This window comes from Tamandua tetradactyla, chromosome 8 (assembly GCF_023851605.1).
Source record: "Tamandua tetradactyla isolate mTamTet1 chromosome 8, mTamTet1.pri, whole genome shotgun sequence".
NCBI classification, from domain to species: Eukaryota; Metazoa; Chordata; class Mammalia; order Pilosa; family Myrmecophagidae; genus Tamandua; species Tamandua tetradactyla.
The window spans coordinates 16,412,284-16,435,450 of NC_135334.1; the positions used below are offsets into that span (position 1 = coordinate 16,412,284).

A 23,167-nucleotide genomic window follows, 5' to 3' on the forward strand; every position below is an offset into this window, starting at 1 on the left:
GTCTCTTTTCTTCTACTAATTGCTTTTATTTGCAGGCTTGGTCTCACTCGTAGTTTGGAGAGAAATAAGCAGGAAAAAGATAAACAAATGGTGCAATGGAAAGGACCCTGCTTCCGGTGGCAGGTGGCTCTCTACAGAAGAAAGACAAATAACCACCACCATGTCATTCTTGAATTATGGGGTGGGGAGGGAGAACCTAAGTAATTTGAGGGAATGAAATGTACAAAAAGATAAAGCATAGTGATATAGTGGTCCATGCCATTCAGAGTATGCATTGCAATGTCAAAGTCATTGTCACATCTGAACATTGCAAATGAAATTTCGTATGTTTGGGTAGAGGAAATTCTAGCTCATCATTTAGCCATACATTCTTATTCACTCTCAGGAATGTGGCCTGTCCTGTGCAGTAGTTTTTTCAGGGTTAATTTTACTTCCTTATTCCTCAAGGTATAGATCAAAGGGTTCAGCATTGGTCCCACCAGATTCGTAACAATTTGAACTACTGTCTCCAACATGGGGTTGGTTATGGACTGCAGATCACAGTGATAATGGGCCCGTAGGTACAGAGGATAGCAATGAAGTGGGCACTAAAGGTGGAAAAGGCATGACAACGGCCCTCAGATGAAAGAATGCTCAAGATGGAGACTGTGATTCGAGTGTAGGATATGAAGATTAGGAGAAAGCACACAAGAGATACTAAGTCAATGTTGGTGAAACTCACACTCTGGGCTAGGGATGTATCGGCACAGGCCAAGGGCAAGAGTGCTGGGATGTTGCAGAAGAAGTGGTTCACTTCATTGGTACCACAATATGGCAGGGTGAAGGTGAGGGAAGTCAAGATACTGGAATGGACACATCCTAGCAGCCCACAGCCAGGCCCACCTGGATTCTAGGGTTCATGAAGACTGTGTATTGCAGAGGATAAGAGATGTCAGTGAAGCAGTCATAGGCCACCATGATATACAGAAGGCACTCAATGCTCCCAAGGAAATGGAAAAAAAAAAAAGGCTGTGAGACACAGTCCTTGCAGGAGATGAGTTGGCTCTATCCTATAAGGTAGAGCAGCATTTTGTGACAGATCACAGAGGAAAAATCCACGTCAAACACAGACAGACTCCCCTGGAAGAAATACATGGGTGTGTGAAGGTAAGAGATAAAAACAACAGCCATGAAGATAGACAAATTTCCCAGCAGGGTGCAAGCATAGAAATACAAGACAAGGACAGGACAAACAGTGTAGACTCCAGGCCTTCTGTGTGTGGGATTCCCAACAGAATGAACTGGGTCACCACTTAGTTCTTTATCTCCATGGGAACCAAATGTGAGAAAGGAAGAGGAAGCAGAGGACCTGGAAAAAGGCTCTTCCTTGATGTCAATAGAGCAAATACACTGCGGAAATGAAATTTATCATTTAAATGACGGTGTTTTGGTTTGAACTTTGGAAAGACAGTTTGTAATCCAAATTTCATGGTACTGTAATCAGGATACAGCTGTTATGGCCAGTCTAGCAATGTCAGTACCAATATTTTTGTTGCACTGATTCCAAATATTGTATGTTCCTTATTGGGAAAACACTTTAAAAACCTTGTAGATTAGAAGAATCATTTTGAAAGTGAAGAACAGGATCCATAGACATTTTGTGCCCCCATCCATCAGAATCAGGTGGGGGCTCTTTCATATCTTTGGAGATATATAATTGCAACTTGAGAATCACTATATTTGTGAACCACTACAGCTAATCGCATTGCATTATCTCTTTTTCAGTGAATCATGAAGGTTTTACCATCATTGTTTTTACCGTGTAAAATACTTATATAACATTATCTCAGCTCATTTAATCTTACGATAACTTTTGGGGTTGAACTATCAAAAAGAAAATATTCCAGCATTAGAAAGGCTAAGGAATTCTTCTAACTTGAGGTCAGTGGTGAATTGCAGAACCAGGGATCTAAATTGTTTTTTGTAATATCAGTCTTTCCACTGTCCTGCATCTGTGATGGATGCTGGCATTACTGACCTTGTAAAATCTTGCTTCATTGTGACCGATATTTTGCCTTTTAACATCACTAGGCATCTAAAAGTCATCCTGGACAAGTTGGCCTGTCTCCCATTCCTTCCACCTCCTTTAAAATATAAAGTCCAGAAGAACAAATAATCTGTCTTGTTTACTGCGATATTCCTAGTACAGAGAATGGTGCTTGGCACACAATAGGTTCAAAATACATTTTTTTTTTTTTTTTTTTTTTTTGCAGATTCACCAAAGTTTGCAGGAGACCAAAAGACATTTTTGATGACTGAGAGAATGAAATGTCTTACTTTCTGGAAAGGACTGGATATCATCTTAGCTATTTTGTCTTGGAGAACAATTAATATGGCAACATCAAATAGTAGTCTACCTAAAGAACTCTATAAAGTAGCCTGACCTTCTATCTGGTCCTCTTCTGCCCTACTCCCCTAAATATGTAAAAATTTCTTTGTTTACCTCCAGGACACTTGTACCCAGGGAGAAGTTCTGCACTGAATTTTAAAGGTGACCAGACCCAAGACAAGAGCTACACATACTCTATACTGTTTTCCAAAAAGTCCAGGGAGTTTCATCAAGAGGGGTCACACATCACAGAATGAAGAGAAATGAGGGTGTCCAGATGTAGGCTCATTTTGAGTTTCCATTCTTGTAGTACTTTTGAATCAAGCTCAAATTCCTGGTTCTAAAGGACAATAATAATGGACCTGTGAGTTGCTAGCTCAGCATGATGGGTTGAAAGACAAACTGAATAAATTTCCTATTCTTGCACCCAATCTTCCCATGTTCCTGCTCAGCCTAAACTCTAAGGCCATTTATAATCCAAGGACTCTACATTCTCCTTCCCATTAGAGGCAGAAAAGAGGAGTAGGGAAAAGAGATGAAGATGGCACTTGGGTTACTTACGAGGCGGATGCTTCTGATGCCTTTACCATCTATCTCTAAGATCTTCAACCCAAGTTTTCCTTTGACATCACACTATAAACTCCCATAATCCAGAAAGCTCTTTCTTCTCAGTCAAATAAATCTAGACTATGAGACATAAAAGTGAATATGCCTGTCTTCTGCAAAGACTTCTTCCACCAAACTAATAACTTCATTGTCTTTTCATATATGGAAATTTCAATGTCCTTAGAGCCCTTTGGAATCCCATCTCTGAATGAGACCTGGTTCAAAGAGCTATTGAGCAAAGGGAGTTAATTAGAAGTGGGTAAGTGATCTTGCTTAAACAAAAAATATTATGAAGTTTCCCCTTGTGGCAGTACTGTGATATGAGCAAGTTGGAGCCTTATCTATACATTCTACTTCTGTAATTGACCTATAGGAAGTGAGAGAAGATGTTAGGGGTATTCTTAGGACATCTTAGAAACCATTTCCTCAGTTTCAGCATCTTGTATTGGAATTGTAAATTACAACCATATATCTCAGCTTTCTCAAATATCCAATTCTACATACTCAAATAATTATCTAAATTTCTCCTTGGATCTTTCTCTGCTTTTCAGATGATGCTTTTCTTTTAATATTTCAATTTGTAAATATAGTCTCCATTTCTATTCCTTCAACAAGAACTTTTGTCAACTGGCAAAGTTGACTTCCCTAAATAAGAATTGCTTTCCACATGATTTTTCCAGTGTAATGGAAGATAGCAGTCAACAAATGTTTATTGAGTACTTGTACTACATCTAAAACAAGGTGTTTTAGCTGTAGTACAAACACTGCTTAGCTGGGGGCCCCTGGCTCAGGGTCTCTCTCAAAGTTGTGCTTGGGGCTGCACTCTCCCCTGAAGGCTCCAGTGGGGAAGGATCAACTTCCAAGCTAATTCACATGGATAATGGAAAACCTGGAACCTCTGGACAGAACCGCTTCACAACATGGCAGTTGACTTCTGCAACAGCAATCAATCAAAGAGACAGAAGATAGAGCAAGTGTACCCATGATGGAAGCCACGTCTTTTATAACTTAATCTCAGAAGGGACACCCCATCACCTCTGCCACATTTTGTTCAATAAAAGCAAGTCTAGTTTATAGTCTTCTAGATTGTCTTCCATTTATTATAATGGAATGGTTGCCTTATACACACGAGTTTATTGATACCATTTACATTTTATAATATATTTGTAAATGTACAAAATAGATATTTCACAATAAAAGTAATTTTAAAACTGACTGCAATAAACAAAAATTGATATTAATAAATTCATTTTAAATACTATAACAATATTTAGAAAATATTAAAATATATATATAAAACATAATTATTTATTCCATCCAAGTGATGAATACATCCTGTTTAATTATCTTGATTTTGTTGTAGAGAACACGATTTGTTCACACATGTTTAAAAAGTTTAATATTATGTTGCGTTTAGTTTTATTCGCCACATGTATGTTAAAAACAGATTAAATATGTTACACATATTGGGGGTAATGAACAAAAGCAGCTTTTAAAACCTGCTGTTAAGAATTCTAGGATTTCAGGTTTAAAACAATGTTTAATAGGGTTATCTTTTGTTTCTAATTAGCAATGTTAAAAGTGAAAGATTCAGGCTTCTATTTATAAGCTTTTCTCAATTGTTTTTGAGTAGATATCCAGACTATGTTCTCAGGAAAAATATAAGAACTTGGATATAATCATCCCTACATATTTCAACTTCATTTTGAAACACCACAGTTTGATGGAACGAATATAATTTCTTAGGCATAGCATGAATGGAGCCTGCCAATTATTTATCTCTTTTATAAATTTGAATCTGACTATCATTGTTCCTCAAACTTCCTCTTTTCAACCAAAAGCCCAACATAAGTATAAATTATATGTGAATGGGTAGGAAGACAAACAACTTAAACTATATGATGACCATATGCAGTCCACTTGGTTTGTTCAGTGAATATTACCATCCAGATGGTGAGTGAATCATGAGCACATACATCCCATATCCTCAAATTGCTGCACTTGTTCACGCAACCACATATGCAAAGATTCCCAAAACTTTTTGATTTAAAGAAAAGTATATTAAAATATTTTCATAATATATTTTTGTTTAAAAAATAGTATTGATAGATGTGTGCCATTGTTACACTTAATATAAAGTGCTGCGGTCATTTTTAGGAATCCCTGGGGAATTGTAAGTGCTAATTTGAAAATTTTGGTCTGCACAGCTCACAGCGTGCTCTGTAACTCTTAAAATCCACTCCCACATTCCCAGATACAGGGATTGTACCTTTTCAAGGCAAACCATCCCCTTGCTAATATCTCCTTCAGTTAAAGCCTGCCCTATTGAGTTTTCTAACAAATTCTCCTTGCTTTGTTTTTGTAGTCTGCTAAATGATTCTGATCATTTTTTCCAGGCAGCATCCATTCCCAAATTTGAGATCAGTCATATCTGTGTTCTTTGTACCAAAGGGTCTAATTTCCTACAACCATTTATCGCATACCATGTCCTTTGGATTCCTGACATGCTACTTTGTCAGTGTCCCACTTGTAATGCAATGTTTGGAATCAAAGGCAATATCCCATGTATAATGGCATTTAGATTGGGAATGGAACATAGGAAGGCTCAACAAATGACTACTGAATGCATCAGTGAATGAGTGCATAACTACCTCTTTTCATTTTTGCATTTCTCTGTGGTGGAGTCAATTTCCTCCTATTATCTGGGAGCCCATTCTTACTTCTCTAATGAATAAGAAGATAAGTGACAGCGTTTATCCTACTCCCAGTACCTCCTTTCCTAGAGATTTATCTTTTCAGACCAAATATCTTTGCTACCATACTTTTATATCTTAAACTGGTATATTTGCCTTACACCATGAGAAGGTGCTTTCATGAAGAAGGCAGTTACTGCAGAGAAGATGATGTCAAACTCCATAAGCAGGTCTGTTTTGTTTATTCTCTCTACTCATGTTCCTTTTGTTTTCTTTAATATCAATTTAATAACACTGTATTTTTAAGGTCCAGACTGTATCTACTAAAGGAAAAAAATGTTTTGCTCAACCCAAGTTGCAGTAGCAACCAGAGTAATTGCAGAAGCATTAATCAAAGTATGAGAACCACCAGGATAAAATGATACTCGTGGGAACAGAATTGAGACCATTTTATAAAACTGCTTCTTAACTGGAGCTTTTCTCCCAGATATGTTAAATTTCCAGTTTATTAGGACACATTGATCTATTTCAATCCCATGATTCCAGGTCTTGGATGTCATCCTTTCCTCAGTGCTACTTATTGCATTGCCTAGATACTGAGTTAAACAGCATCTCTTGGTAAGAAAATGAACTGGGTAGAGGGTTAGGGAAATATGCAGATGTACTAAGAAGGAGTTTTCAAACTTATTAAAAGAGGTGACATAGTAGGATGTGTTAGGAAGAATTGGAAAGGGTGTTTTAAGATTTCTCCACTATTAAGTTCATCCAAGAGATGATGTCCCAGTAGAGCTTGTAGGGAGATGGAGCTCCCTGTGGGAAGAAAAAGTAACAGAGAAAAAAGAACTCTAGCAAAAAAAGCTATAATGGGCTGTAGACTGAAGTCTGACAGTTGCCACTTGGCCCCTGTTCCTCTCTATACCCCTTCCCCTCATTTAAACCATGTTTTGTTAGTAATTTTATCAGATCTTCTTTTCTTTCACTTCTCTAGAATGGATCCCACAGTTTTAGACTGATATTTTCCAAACTTCTAATGCTTAATTGAAAAAATAGAAAGTAAGGAATATGTAAATGTGCCAGTAAAGAAAAATGATATTGATAAGGGTAATAGTTAAACAAACTTCTGTCCAAACCAGAAACAGCGATGTATAGTATCAACCTTTCTAGAAAAAGTCAAAATGAATAATTTGTTGTGATTATGACAAAGTGTTCTATAACACCTGGCTTCTGGCCTTTGAAGTAATTGTGTTTTTTATATTCTTCCAGAGAATTAGAAATAGCAATGAGGGAGCTCCTTTTGACTGAGTTCTTAGAAAGTGCTGGGGCTTCACATCGTGAGGTTTTGTTGGGGAACTAGGAGAGCAGAAGTTAACCCAATATAGCTAGAACCATATATTTATATCTTTATCTATCCATATCAACCCATCCATACCTATCTATAACTATCCATCCATCTCTGTATTTATGTCTCTTTCTATCTATCTATGTCTCTATGTCTCTATCTATCTATCTATTTATCAATGGATTGATCGATCGATCTACTCAAATAACCTGTCAGGTCAGTCATAAATGCCAGGGCCGCCCTAATAGTCCAATTCAAATCAGAAAAGAACAGTGCTAACCCAGAAGAAGATTAGATATATAAGGATGAGGCAGGGATTTAGCATAGGTAGAACTATCTGCATGAGTAAAATATGCACATAGACAGTCCCTCTTAGAGAACTACCAGAGGTGGTTTCTCTGTGAAGATGAGGGGGCATAAAACTCTATGATTTTGGCATTATCTTTTTTCATCCCAGCCCTCTCAGAGGGCCTGATTCCACTTTGGGGTAAGTCCCAGAGCCCTGGTCAGTAATTCACCTGTGCCCTGGTGACATTGCTCAAATCAACTCATAAAGATTGCCAACATGGTCTTGAAAAGAAAGTTTTCAAATTCAGCTGGCCTCTATAATATGTATCAGCAAACCATGACCTTTGGGGCAAATCTTTCCCACTGCCTATTTTTTGTAAAGAAAGTTTTAATGGAACACAGACACATCCATTTGTAAACATATTTTCTATGGCCGCAGTCAGCCTGCAAATACTGATCTGAGAATTTTCAAACGGAGACCATAAAGCCCACCAAGCTTAAAAATATTTACTATCGTGACTGTTAGAGGAAAGTTTTGCTAGCTTCTGGTCCACGAGAATGGGGAAAAGGTCACAGGTGCATATCAACTTGAATCACTTTTCAGGTATGTTTATGAGAGAAAAATAAATCCTTACAACTGGCATGGATAGATTTTTTTAAAAAAATTCTTTCACTACCCAACTGGGGAGAAAACCAGCTTTACCCATGAGTGGGCTAGTGACCATCTCCTGAAGTAACCTGGCCCCCCACCAGTTTCTTCAGGGCTCCTTTAACATCTTTGTTTCTCAGAGTGTAGATTGTGGGGTTCAGCATGGGGGTGACAACATTTCCAAAGAGCTGCACTGGGGTTACCAGCACCTCGCTCAAGGAAGGCTGGGTATAGACGAGGGCACAGGGCCCAAAGAACAGCGTGACCACGGTGAGGTGGGAAACGCAGGTCGAGGCCGCCTTGCGCCTCCCCTCGGCAGAGTTCATCTTCACAATCGCAATGACAATGCGGACATAGGAGGCGAGGATGAGGAGGAAACAGGTCATGGGCACGACGCCAATGTTGGTGAAGCTCACGGTCTCAATGATGAAGGTGTCGCCACAGGCCAATTTGACCACAGGGAAGATGTCACAAAAGAAATAGTCCACCTCGTTAGACCCACAGTACGGTAGTTGGAAGGTCAGGGAAGTGAGAATTGTGGCGTGAAAAGAGCTGGTAAACCAGGTTCCAGCGGCCAGGAGGGCACACACCCTGCGGTTCATGATGATGGTGTAGCGCAGGGGGTGGCAGATGGCCGCAAACCGGTCGTAGGCCATCACCGTATACAGCAGGCACTCGGTGCTGCCTAGGAAGTGGTAAAAAAAGACCTGGGCCATGCAACCACCCAGTGAGATGACGCGGTTCCTCACTAGCAGGATGGCTAACAACTTTGGGGTGCTCACAGAAGAGAAACCAATGTCCAGCACTGAGAGGTTACAGAGAAAGAAATACATAGGGGTATGGAGGCGGGAACTGGACGTTACAGCTAAAAGGATGAGCAGATTTCCCAGCAGAGTGCAGAGGTAGAAGATCAAGAAAACAGCAAAGAGCAGGGTTTCTTGCCCCTCTGTGTTAGGGATGCCCAAGAGGATGAACTCTGTTACCAGAGTGTGATTCTGTATCGCCATAGACGTTAGACTTTATCCTGGATAGAGGAGAAAAAGCAAAATCAGGTGAATCAGTTTCCATTCTTTGCTCTCCTTCCCATGCTTCATGCAGGATTGAAAGAAACATGGCAAAATCAATAGATTCATAACGAAAAAGGCCGTCATAGCTCCTATTAGTGAAAGGACCAGCACCTAACACCCAGGAGGAGGTGTGATCTCCAGGGTTGAGACATGAGTATAGGAAATTTGACAAGTAAACAAGCAGATTTTATTTTACTGTCATCTGATAAGGAAGAATAAATGACACAGAGAGTAGAAGCACTTAGGTTTAAGATAGGTAGAGAAAGACAAAGATATGAAAGGAAAAGAAAATTGAGAAAGAAAAGTAAAAAGAGATGTTAATATTTAGCATAGAACTTTCATAACCATTTTGCAATTAAGCCTTAAAATTATCCTATAAGATAGGGATTATTATTTCCATTTTATAAATATTAAATAATAATCCAGGTAAGTTAAATAACTTGTCCAACTTCTCATATACCATATATACCATAAGTGGGAGGTACTGAATTCAAGCCAAAGAGTGCTAAATTCACTTTACTATAATTGGGCAAGGAGCAAAATTACTATGAGAATACAAATAAAAGGGAAATTAATATATTTTCTGAACTGCAAGGGTTTTAGGGATGATTAAGTGTAACCAAACATTTTTTAGTATTGACTTCTTCAACAACAGCCTTGCAAAGTGGCTATAAACAGATACTTCAAATAGTGGAGAATTTTATTTGTCCCAGGACTTATTTCATCTTTCCAAATTCCTGACTTTCCTCTTTCTGTTCCATTTTTTGTGTTATAAGGTAAATTTTATTTCATTGTGAATCTTACCCATTGGTCTTAGACATACCCTTTGGGGAAATAATAAATAAGACTTGTAAAAAAATACTCAGAAAATTGGAAACAAATAATGGTCTTCTCTGCTTTGGTTTAAACATACCCTATGTTTTTTAATGTTGTTTAAGTGAGTTGGCATTGAGTTCTTCCCTGATATTTCTTGAGTTCCCCCTGTCACTTTTGTCTACTATTGTTGAACAGAATTATAAAAGAAGAACTATACCCTTCCCTGTTTAAATATATTTCTGTTATTGCTCTTTAACATTTCATCAGCCTTCAAAGCAACTATGATAATATCTGAAAAAGAGTTTTGATATTAATTTGATATTAATATCTGAGTTTTCTTGTATGTGAAATTTAAGAAGGTTTTCACATTTGTTTTCACTGTTCAGTGCTGGGACCATTCTTTTATATATCTTTTTGCTTTGCTTTTTTTTTTGTTCCTATAAAATTATATTGTATCATGATTTTCCATTTCATTCTTTTGATATTCAGCCATCATTGAAACTATCACATACGTGTGGGTTTTGACTCTGTTATCTAGTATAGAGTATTATTTGAGGCATACCGTGCATGGTACAGTTATAAAATTGTCAATGTTTCCCATTGAAGTTTTGAGGGAAATCTTCACAGAGCAGCAAAATTTTAGGATCTGGACTGCGAAGGACCCTACATGAAGGGATAAGTTTTTGTAAAATGATGAGCTTCATATTTTAGATAAATGGCTTTAGTAACAATGTATAGGTTATTTTACAGGATAAATAGCCTAGAGCTAGGGAGCCGTGGTAGGAATCTAAAGCAACCATTAAGCCAGGGAAGAAGAAATACTGAATTCACATACACTTATGAAGTAGAATCAATAAGTATTCGTAGATAATTAGATGTAATGGCAGGAGGTGAGAGTGCAGAAAGAGAGGGATAATCTAATTTGTAAGACTAGATGGATATTTTAGTGCTAATAAATGAGATAATAGGATATAAGTGGAATTCAGTGAGTTATGAAATAAAAAATCCATGTTTTTTCAAGGCAAATAATGATTATTTTTGTACCTGTTGGCTTTCAGGAGTCTATGGACCTTAGTGATTAGTGATGACCTAAAGCCAGTTCAATGCATGAGTCTGAAACGAAAGAGAAGACTCAGAACTAAAAATATGGAAGTCAATCAAATTAGCAGAACCCCAACAGTGTTTGAGAAAGTAGAAGAGTACTAAAAAATACCATGAGAGATGAGCAGGGAGCACTTGAGAAGTCTGGAGAATTCTGAGTCCCTCCTTCTCTTCAGCCCTTCACCATTCCCCCAAGTGAGTCTATGTCTCAGACACACTGTTAAAATCAGTAGCTTTAAACAGACAAACAAATAATGATGGCTAATACTTTTTTAGCACTCACTGTGAACTAGAAAAATTCTTCTAAGTCCTTTATGTACATTAATTTATTTAATCCTCCAAACAACAATTTGTAGTTGATACTATTATTATTCCCAATTTACAGAAGAATCTTTCCAAGTCAAGGTGAATCAATGGAGCCAAATGAAAACAGAAATACTGGTGAGGCCTGGGGAAAAGGATGGGTCCATGATTGCAGTTGGTTCTTTTTAAGTTATGATTATTTCTGATATTTAGAGCCTCATTCTAGCTTCCAACTTTGTCTTTGTGGGGGAAAAAGAAGTTTCATTCAGCTGTGTGGGTGAGGTTTCTAAGTTGAGTCAAACACTCATTTTATTGATGTTAATTCCTGAAAATGACTCATTGAATAATTAGCCATTTGAAATCTGAGAGAATAACCTTCCAGGGACCAAACTCTGTATGTTTGGATAGTGATTTTGTATTTCTTCTTTTCAGCAAGTTCTATGATTGAATGGTTACAATTATTCCAGGGACATTTAGTGGACAAGGAGACCAAATTTTTAAATTCCAATGGATAATCCTATGGCAAAATTCCTTAACAGTAGACATTCATTTATCATCATTAGATAAAAAAATCTATAGAGCTTATATATTGAGACGAATGTGGAATTGATCTTAGGTGATTAAACCTGGAAGAAACCAAACAATCTCAGTTTCTCTCTCAAATAGTAGATGATGGCTAGGGGACACTAGAGAAGAAATTTGTCCAATCTCATAAATACAGGATCACAATATAAGTCAAATATATGATGATACGTTATAGTAGAAACTCCATTGTAATGATTCTGTATCCATTCAATCTAATACCTTGTAATTATTATAAACATAGTTTTGGATCTATATGCACATGCATTTTTCTGGGAAAAAATTCTAATAGTGTTCAGTGTTCTTAGAAGTGTTCATCACTCAAAATGGCTAAGAACCACCATTGTGCATATTAACTAAACAAAATAGTACATGTCCTCTATGATGGAGCAGGTTAAAACCAAACATCAAAATAAATAAATAAAATTGTGTTCATTTTGCATAAAGAAACAGAAAAAATTTTCTAACTAATTGAGTTAATGTAAATGATTAAATGAATACAGTAAATAAGATGTAAAATGTGCAAGAGAGAAAATACCAAAGGAAAGAGAGAGAGAAAAAGCCAAGTACATAATAAAATTGCATGCTATGCTCACACCATTTATGTATCCAGTGTTCTAGTCCAAGTCAAACGAAGGATTATTCTCCTCTATTCTTTGGGGTATCACTTCCGGGTGATTTTCTGGGTCACCTTATTAGAAAGGACTCTACCTGGACTGGCTTGATACAGGAACCTTTAAGCTTGTGGTGCTTCTATGCCTCTATCCTCAAGCCAGTTAGGATCTGTGCAAGTAAACCCCCCAACCAGACAGCATTGATCTTTGATCCTTTCTGTAGGCTTTAAAGCCTCCCCTAAGAGTTACTTTCAGAGGTTTAAAGAGAGCTGGCATGTCTAAGGGACCATATCCCTTGCAGTCAGCCTTGAGTCCCTAAGGCTTAGAGGTTGCATCATGTTCTCACTAGTTGGAGAAATGAATGATTAATAAAATAATGGGACACAACCAATTAGTCCTTGTACACAGAATAATGAAACTGTTGTCTAAAACTGTTCTGGAGAACCAAACAGATACTGCGAGTAACAGTCAATTGATAGTGTTGCTTAGTAAAACTTCATTACTGATATCAAAACTCACAATGATTAATCCTCTAAAATCAGTCAGAGGGTTCAGTAACTGCTGCATGAGCACCAGAGAATAAGATTTTTTTAAAAATTAGTATTATTACACACACTCCATATCCACCATACACACACTCCCTCTGCCCCCTTCTCCCTGTTCCCTGGTAAATCCATTCTCTGTCTCTGAGGACCATCATGTTGCTTTCCACAGTGGCTATACCAATTTACATTCCTACCAACAAAGCATTAAGGTTCCAATTTCTCCTCATCCTCTCCAACACTTGTTTTCCACTTATTTAAATAATAATCATTCTTGTGGATATGGAGTTGTATTTCAGTGTTGTTTTGATATGTTCTTCCTTAATTGCTAATGATATTGAACATCTTTTCATATGCTTGTTGGCTACCTGTATATCTTCTTAGGAAGAATGTCTACTCAAGTCCTTTGCTCAGTTTTTAAATTAGATTGTATCTTTTGTCATTGCTGCATTGTTAAAATGTTTTATATATTCTGGATATTGACCATTTATCCAATATGTGGCTTGCAACTATTTGTCCCAGTGTGTAGGTTGTCTTTTAACTTTCTTGATAATGTTCTTTGATGTAAAAAAGTTTTTAATTTTGATGAAGTCATATTTATCTATCTCATTTTCTTTTGTTTATATTTTTGGTGTCATATATAAGAATCCATTGCCAGAGGATAGATTTTGAGTCATACGATCTGGGTTCAAATCCTGGTCATGCAATTATGAATATATGAGAGTGAGCTAGTTCCAAAAACTATTTGAGGAGCATTAAATTTCTTTACTTATAAGGTAGAAATGATAATACTTTTCACATAATGTTTTTATGAATTTCAAATTAAGTACTGTTCATGAAAACACCTTTTTGAAATATGAATCTCTACAAATAAGAAGAATTAATATTATTTTAACTTATATTTAATAACAATCATAAATTCTAAAATGACTGATAGACTATCTTGAGGAGACCTAGACATTTAGTATTTTATAATATCAGCTCTATTGTGGTATAATTCACATACCTTAAAACTCACCCTTTTAAATTGTACAACTCAGTGATTTTTAAGTAAATTTTCTGATTTGTGCATATAATTCCTCATAACCACAACTCAATTTTAAAACGTTTTCATCACTTGTAAAGAATCCTTGAAACTCATTTGCAGTCACTGTTGTGCCCACCCAAAGGCCCAGGCATCCAGAAATCTACTTTCTGTCTTTATAGACTTGTTCTTTCTGGACAATTTATATAAATACAATCATATAATATGTGACCTTTTGTGTCTGGCTTCTATAACATAATGTTTTGAAGGTTCTTATGTCTTGTGGCATGTATCAGTACTTTTTTCTGTTTTACGGTCACATAATATTCCACTTATGGATATACAATATTCTGCTAATTCACTCATCATGTGATGAACATTTGGGTTGTTTCCATTTTGTGGCCATTATGAATAATGCTAATATGAACAGTTTTTCAAGTTATAGTGTGAGAGTATGTCCTTATTTCCTGGTTTTTTATACCTTAGATTGGAGTTGCTAGATCAAGACTATTGGTATTTAATGAGTTACAAACAAAACTACTTTAAAGGAAAAATATACATGTTGACATATGTTTTTCTTATACGTTACTTTATTTACAAACATAAGGCTTCATGTAAAATCTTCTTTGACTTTTCTACAACAATAAAGCAAAAACATACTAAATGCAAAAAATAGAACCAATAAAATGCTAGAAAGTATTAATTTGATCTCTTGAATTATACAGTTTTCCTGAAACCAAATAACTGATACTAAATTTACTCAGAGACATATATTTATATCATTGGGTATTATTTTTTGTTTATAAACATGTTTGAAATGTATTCAAGGATGGTTTGTCCTCTTTATCACTATTGTCATCTTATTTCTTTAAAAATGACCTTTTGAAGCTGCTAATATGTTATTTTTACTGGCTAATTAAATGGTACAGAATTACAACAATAATAAATATCAGATACAAATTACTTTTAAATATTTACTACTATACAAAAGATCTTTCCATATCGCTATGTATCAGATGTGCATATGATTTAATTATGCAAACTTACTGAACATTCTTTCATAGATTCTTTAAAATTTCACAAGCCTGCATCCAATCCATACGACAAGTTAGTTTTTCTACCAATTTTCTCTATTTGATTACTTAGAGAACACTCTTCACATCTCATGCTCTGATAAGCATTTGGAATTTCCTAGTTTGATCAGCTGTAGATATTAAATTTAAAGACGTAATTTCAATTAGGAAGTGACTCTTTATGTAATTTATACTATGATTATGTTATTCTTTAGATTATCATCAAAGTGAAATTTCAAAATTCTCAAAGAAAATGTTGAACTGCAATCTGGAAAACACTAACTAAGGGGGTACGAGCGTAGTTCCGTGGTAGAAGTCTTGCCTGTCATGCGGAAGCCCCGGATTCAGTTCTTGGCCCATGTATTTCCTAAACAAACAAATGAAAAACCAAACAAAAAACATTATTCAACAAATGGTCCTGCAATAGGGGATACTTACATGGAAAAAGAATGAAATGTGACTCCCGCCATACAACACACAAAAAAATAAAAAAACACTGACTCTAGTATGAATAGTAACATTTTGCTTCATTGACTGATTACATGACCTTTCATAAGTTTCAGTTTCTTTACAAATATGGTTGAATATTTATATCTTATAAATTTTTGGAAACTATATAATGTTGAGTTTCAAATCAATCAGGATGTACTTTTCTGTTGTGGTAATAAACAATTCCAAAATTATAGTGCCTTAAAGCTCACAAACATATTTTGCCCCACTCATCATCATGTGCAGTGCAGGTGAGGGGTGTGGGGTCACTTAGTTACCTATTTGATTGGGTCTCCATTGCAACAGGTGTTACCTCAGTTACCATGGCAGAGGGATGGGATATTGGGAGACGATAAATTGTGCAATGACTCTTTAAGGTTTCTGCCCAGAAATAACACATGTAATTTCTGCTCCTATTCCTTTGGTCAAAACAAGCATGTGAACTTACCTACCTTTAGAGAATAGAGAACTGCAAGTTAATAAACAGTCAAAGGTATTTCAAAGTATAATGATAAAAAAAGAAAAGAATGCATCTGGACTACTTGGAAGAAGACAAATAAGAAAGGAATACCTTAAAGGACCATATACATATATTCATACATATACACACTGTAATTAATACTTTTTTATGTTAAAGTGTTATTATGTAAATTACATATCAGACTAAGAGTTGTGAAGACTTCTTATATTGTTTAAATACTTTCATATTCTCCAAATGGAAATAAATACAGTAGGAGCATAAATCCGCTCTCACACCAGTTCGTTATGTAAGAGGAAAATGGAAGAAATTTAATTGTATATATAACCAGACTGAACTTTCCCAAGGACTTTCATGTGCTAAACAATAAGGAAAATGCTGGACTTGGTAAAATTTTATTTGGACCCCCAACACAGACTGAGAGCAGTGGAGCCCCCAGACAACCTTTCCAGAGTTTCATTACCTGGATTGATGTGGGAAAGCAGCAGAAATGTTCCTGTTTCCTAAACATAGTGAAAGTATTCCTAAGAAAGAAACAATCCAGATTAAATGATTCTCCAGGAGAGAATTGTAGATGGATGTCAATTTGGAGACCGTTATGGAAATGGTTTAATCCCAGCAGATGTGGCACAGATCCAGATAATCAGATATCCAAGACGACACATGGTACATACCAGAGGAGGGAAGGGAAGGGGAATCAAAGTGGAGACGTGGGCATTCCTCCCACCAGCGCTGTTTTATATAAATTCCGGAGCTTAGATTAAATCTGGGGAGATGGATGATGAGCATAGAAAACTCACAGGTGACTGGCTTTACTTGCACATGACCATGTCAGTGTTTCCTACCATTTGGCAGAAATGGAAGCTCAAGATAAGGTGAAAAAAAAGTTCACTTACGAAAAAGTAAAGGAAGTAACATTTTGGACATCTGAGTTTGTGGCTTTTGAAAAATGGTTCACCATTATATGTATCCTCTTCTGTTTGAAATCATCTTAAATTGAAATTCTCCAAAGTTACAACAGGGACATCAGTTATATACACATACCTGGGTGTGAATCAAGACCTGAGAGTAAAATGGGTAGGAGTGGATTTGAGGGTGAAAAATAATAGGCTTAATTACATTTAAAGGACTTTGAAAATTATTTGACCTTGTGTTACTTCCCTTGCAACATTTTCCCTGAACTTGGAGCTTATTTACCTCATTTCACATGGCTCAACCAACCAGCTCTTTCCTGTTGCTGACTCACAGTTTCCTCTAGAAAAGTCTCCATGGAAACTGAATGCAGAGAGAAAGAAGAGGACAGAGAAATGGCCCAACCGTTAATTTTAAGCCTGAGGTTTCTTTTTCTTTATAATAGAGCTAATGCTTTTAGTGTAGCTTATGCCAATAAAATACAAATGTATATGTACTACAGTATATGCTATTGAATCATAAAAACTAGAGAAGAAAAATAAATTGCAACTAATGATATTTTATTCATTTTCTTACTACTTATTTACATTTGACTTTCCTGGATTTTTCCTCTATGACCACCCATATTCCCAAACTTTCAAATCCCATTAGCCAATAAGACAGTTCATATGTCATCTCTTCCGTAAAGCCCACCCTGATATTCCCAGGGTCAGATCGAATTATCCTCTTTCATTTGAACCTCAGATTTTAGCATGTTTATTTCTTTCACAGGAATATATAATTTATTTTATAGCTGTATAAGGACCTCTAAGTTATCTTTTCAATCTCCATAGCAGCTAGCCAAGTGGGGTTGTAGATTCTCAGTTACACTTTCTACATTAACATGCCACTTATACAGAACAGGAGGATACCTACTAGGCCTCAGGTCCCTAGAGGGAGAACAGAACTCTCACTTCCATGCCCTCACTGGGCTATGGAGGCCTTTTTCCTTATTTTATAGGGTCGGTGTGTATAGGAGTGATCTTTGAATTCTCTGATAGATCAAAAGTTCTAATTAATAATCATGCTGTATAAATAAGATATAATTCTTGTGCATTTAGATTAGCTTTTGTTTTGGATTGGGTTTATTTTCCCTTTGGTCCTTCTCACCTTTGACTTCTATGTGCTTAGTCTCAGCTCTGTAAATACGGTCAGCAAAGGACAAGAGGATATAATTTGCAAGCAGATTTCCAATTTAATCTCACAAATAGTTTTAGACTTTCAACTATGTTCAGGTTCCTGTGGCTAATGACTGCAGAGGATAGAATGACGAGATTAGTAGTAGAAGATGTACGGGGCATGCAATGCCTATATTTAGGAAATTTGCAATCTATAAGGTACATCGTATAAATATGAAGATATTTATAAAACCTTATTCAAAAGCAGACAAGATCAATAGAAGTTTTAAATCCTGAATCAGATACCAATCTATCTTTTGGATAGCAGTCGGTATGCTTCACCTTATTCATTGTGTTACCTTACATTTATAACTTGGCTTCTCTATTTCCTCCTTTTGTTTCTTCATATGTAAAATAAGTGGATTACTTTATGTAATATTTAAGGCCCCATTCAACTCTAGCCTCTTATCTAAGAGGACATAAGCACTTATCTCTTTATTTTAACAGAGATGTCTTTTTTCATTGCTGACCTTAAGGATTTTTATGATATTTAATTTAAAATAACAGATTTCATTCTCTTGGCAAAATATTAAAATCAGTGTTGTTCTTGTTGATTATATTGTGTGTGCACATGTGTTTGTGTATGTATTTCTATGTGGGTATGTAAGGTAATTTAAAATTCCTTGATTCTCTGAAAATAACTGAGGTAAATATTGCTTCTAAATTTTGGGTTTCAGAGGGAGAGATGATATGAATTATGATGTCTTCACAACAGGCACTGATGGAAAGAGTCAGCAGGTATCTGGTTAATTTAAACCCAGAGGACTGTCATGGGTGATAAATTGAGCCCTCTGCATTCCCTCTTGAAATTCAGTGAGTCTCCAATTGCTTAGCCTGGCTCTGCTGCTCAGTCAAACTGCCTGGTTTTACTCCTCCTCCTCCCATATGCAGGGCAAAGCCAGCTGTGAGCACAGAAATATGATTGACATATTCCACTGATGCTCCTTTGAAAGTGAGAAATGTTCACCTTCAGAATATGTAGCCATTTGAAGCCCTGACATCAAGTACTCCCTATTGTCATTGTGTCTCCTGACAATTCCAGTCAAGGCTATTTAATTGCCCTCATGGATGATAGTTGCTATAGGATCTCACTTGTGTTTTGATGCAGTGATATAGGAGGAATCAGCATTATCGTGGAAACTATGGGAAAACTGATCTGAATGAAAATGTAGCTAAACATGTGTGTGGAGGAGACTGTATGTCTGCGTGTTTGTGTGCCATCCATGCTTAGTTATGCCTTGTAATAGCAACTCGGAGAAAACGCATGCCCATAAACATTTTAATGAGCTTTCTTGCATTGCCTAGTTAATTCCCAGTCTTATCAATTCAATCTGCCCCATGACACAGCTCATAAGTAGCATCCAAAATCAATGGGGGTGGGGGTGGGGGGCAGGGGATTGTAGCTAAAGTCATAATGAGCATGAAAAACATCTCAGAGAATGAGCAGCTTTGAGATTAATTAACCAAAAAGTTCTCTTTTTAATTATTCCCTTAGAGAAATCTTGTAGATTGATGTAAGTGGTAAGAAAAGTTTCTGTAAATGTATTTCTCATTTGGAGATTTCCACTACCTACTTAAAGAAACAAGGACCATTTTCTCAGTTTCAACAAATAGTTTTGGTAGTAATGAACCTAGAAACACTTGCTATTGTCAATGGACACATCGTATGCTGTTCGTGAGAGGCATTACAGCAGACCGGGGGTTTGGGAGTAAAAAAAATATAGGGTTGAATGCTTATATCACCCATTATACATGTGATTTTGAGCAAGATGTCTTTACTCTCAATTTCATTTTTCTACTCTGTAAAATAGATAGGATAACAATAACAACTTCACCGTGTTTTTATAATAATTAATTGAGATAAGGACACAATGAATTTACCACAGTGCTTAGCTTATGGCAAGTGCTTTATACATCTTAGCTATTCTCAATAAAATTTTACTTTTTTTTCACCTCAAACATTTCCTGATGTTTGGTAATACCTTTTCCAGATAGAGTTATAATGTTAGTAAGTCTGTCAATTGCTAATGTAAACTGCTATCTTATATTTTTGCTTCTTTAAATTGCTTTGATGAATTCCCCGTGACTGGTAGTATTTATAACCATCAGCATCATGATTTCTGATATTTCTGAAAAGTTTTGCATCCTGTTTACTTCATTTGGACAAATTGGTCACAAGATCTTTTGTTCTGCTTATCCTCCTTACTAAATCTTTAGTTGTATCTGCCTATAATTTGTTATTATAGCTAAAACCCAGATAGATAATGAATTGACATAAACTGTAATTCCTACCAGTTTGAATATCTACCACTTTTGTGGGTCTATTTGTTCAAGGGCTCATCATTTCAATGCTTATAGGTAACCCATTACCACATGAAGGAAAACTAGTGAGAACTTTGTACACACAATCTTGCTCAATTGTGCTTTAATCTAATATGCTACAAAAGTATAAATAAACTTTAAAATTGAATATGTTAAAATGTTTTATTATCTGCAATATTGGGTAACAGTTATTAACTCAAACCCTGGGCTAAGCTTTTTACATGGATTATTGCATTTAATCTTCATGGTGGCCTAAATATTAGGTTCCTTTTCCCTCCCCATAATACATGTGAAGAAACTGTTCTCAGAGAACTTGCCCAAGGCCACAGAAATGGCAAGTGACTGTGTGGGAATGAAAATCCAATCTCTCTGACTACAAAGTCCAGCACATTCTTAAATGCTGCTTTCTGCCACCAGTGTTCTTGAATAACTGTTTTCAAAGAAAAATTCTGTTTGTTAAACATAATTCTATACTATATTTCTCTTGCTCTCTTTTCTTTTACTTAAAGAAAATGTATGTCTTAAGAAAAAGAAAAGAGGGAAAGGTAACATGTTTAGCAAATCGCTAGTATGTTCAAGATTCAGAGTTAAGTACTGTAAAAGGAAATGAATCAATCTTTACCAAAAAAACATAAAGCAAATTAGATGTCTCTATATTTTATAATAATTTTATTATTATTTAAATTGGTTAAATAACTTATTAAAAGTCATAAAACATGTGTTAAGATCAAATTCAAATCCCATCTCTCTAATTTCTTAATTCTTTCAGCATAATTACTGCTGTTCATCTCAATAGAGCATAAGGGTATTACCAGAAATGCTTAACAACATCTGACAAATGTATAGATCAATGTCCTGGCCATCAGCAAAATTTATCTGGAACTCATACTTTTATTCATTCAGGAAATGAAAGGTGTAAATACTCAACTGTCCCTTTTTCTTTACCTCCCTGCACTCAGCTTTGGAGTACCTTTCTCAATCATGTTTTGACACAACCAAGTGGTGCTTTATGCCATGGTATAACACTGAAACACAGAGAAATGATAACTTAATTCAGTCTGAAATAGAGAAATTTCACAAAGAAAATGACTTTCAATTTGGATCTTGAAGAACGAATAGAAGTTCATCCAGCAGAGGAATCAAGTAAGGGTATCTCAGGAAGAGAGAATAAAATTTATAGAAGAACAGAATTGTAGATGATTCTCTCTTAAAGTTCTTTAAAACTTTTTCCAGCATCTACATAGGATCATTCAATTCTTCCATCATTTTACTATGCTATATTTTAAGTATTTCCATTAAATATTCATCACATTGGGTGGTAGCTTGGAGCTAAATGTACACCAGAGAAACACGTTCTTAAACTTGGGAGTGTTAGCATTGTAAGTAGGACCTTTTGATGAGGTTACTTCAGTTAAGGTATGGCTCACCTCATTCAGGACAGGTCTTAATCCTGTTACTGGGATCTTTTATAAGAGATGAGCTTCAGATAGAGAGAGAGAAAGCCAGAGGGAGCAGCCAGAAGCTGGTGGGAGAGTCCAGGAGACACTACCATGTGCCTTACTTATAACAGGCGAAGGACCAAGGATCGCCAGCAGCCAGTTCCAGAATGCCACAGTCTGCAGGAAGAAAAGATCGCCTTGATGATGATGTCTTCATTTAGACTTCTATCTAAATCTTAACACTGTGAGCTAAGAAATTCCCATTGTGCAAGCTAGCCTACTGTGTGGTATTTGCCTGAGCAGCCAAAGAAATTAAAACACTTTGTGTTTTAATCTTTTCTATTTCTGGCTCCAATAGTTAAATATGAATTTCCTAAGAATAGTACTTACAAGTCTTTTTAACTCCTGTGCTGAGTATAGCTATAGCACCTTACACATAGTGAATAGTAGTTTCTTGAAAGAAAAAGTCAATGGCTGAATATACCTTCAAAGTGGTATCCAAGCAATGACAAGGTCAATGTTCCTAGATGGGAAAGTATGTGTGACAGACATGTGGGTGTTTCTGGGTGAGCATATGGCTTTGCAGAGGCTGAAGAGGTAGGTGATCTGTGGTTAATAATTCCACAGATACTCTACTAAATTACTAAGTTATTTTAATTCAACTTATGAACAATTTTTGAAGGCCCTAAAGAAAGAAAGAAATACTATGTGTTTTGCATTTTAGAAAGCTACTAGCTTAGGAAGTGAATGGTTTATGACCATAATATTTCTCAGGATACCTGTTGGCATCCCCTCAGCCCACTCCAGTGAACTACCTGCAGACAATGTCCTTATGTGCTGTGGACTCCTCATGGCCTCAGCCTGAGTGTAGTTTCTGGTCAGGAAAGGTGGCTCAGCTGCATGAATAGGGCTGGCCAAAATGCCTGATAATTAAGGTCCTCTAAAACATTCACTAACCAATGAGGTACAGGAATTAGTAGAAAAGTACCCCAGTTTCCTTTACACCCCAATTGGACATCTTGAAGCTTGTTACAAATTGTCTCTTAGAGGTTCTCCCAACAGGACCAAGCCCCAGTTTCCCACAGCCATAATCCATTCATTGACACTTGCTTAATTAGCTGCCCATTATTACTTCAATTCCCCACTTCCTTACCATGCTTCCTGGGATCATCTCCAAATACAAGCTTATACCCAAACCCTTGTCTCACTGTCTACTATTGTATAAATCCAAATTAAATGATATTG

The 23,167-nt window shown here is 36.2% G+C and overlaps 1 protein-coding gene and 1 pseudogene across 1 annotated transcript; both read right to left on the reverse strand.

The window, feature by feature from the left end:
- Positions 1-371: 371 nt before the first annotated feature.
- Positions 372-8,001, reverse strand: LOC143645023 (olfactory receptor 10D3-like; annotated as a pseudogene).
- Positions 8,002-8,008: 7 nt separating this feature from the next.
- LOC143645024 (olfactory receptor 10D3-like) lies at positions 8,009-8,950 on the reverse strand. The gene has a single exon (XM_077114684.1). It carries the CDS (start codon positions 8,948-8,950, stop codon positions 8,009-8,011), a length of 942 nt encoding a protein of 313 aa, XP_076970799.1.
- Between the last annotated feature and the right edge of the window lie 14,217 nt (positions 8,951-23,167).

Excerpts from the sequence above, each read along its gene's own strand:
- LOC143645024 (XM_077114684.1), bottom strand. The coding sequence starts at position 8,950 with ATGGCGATACAGAATCACACTCTGGTAACAGAGTTCATCCTCTTGGGC.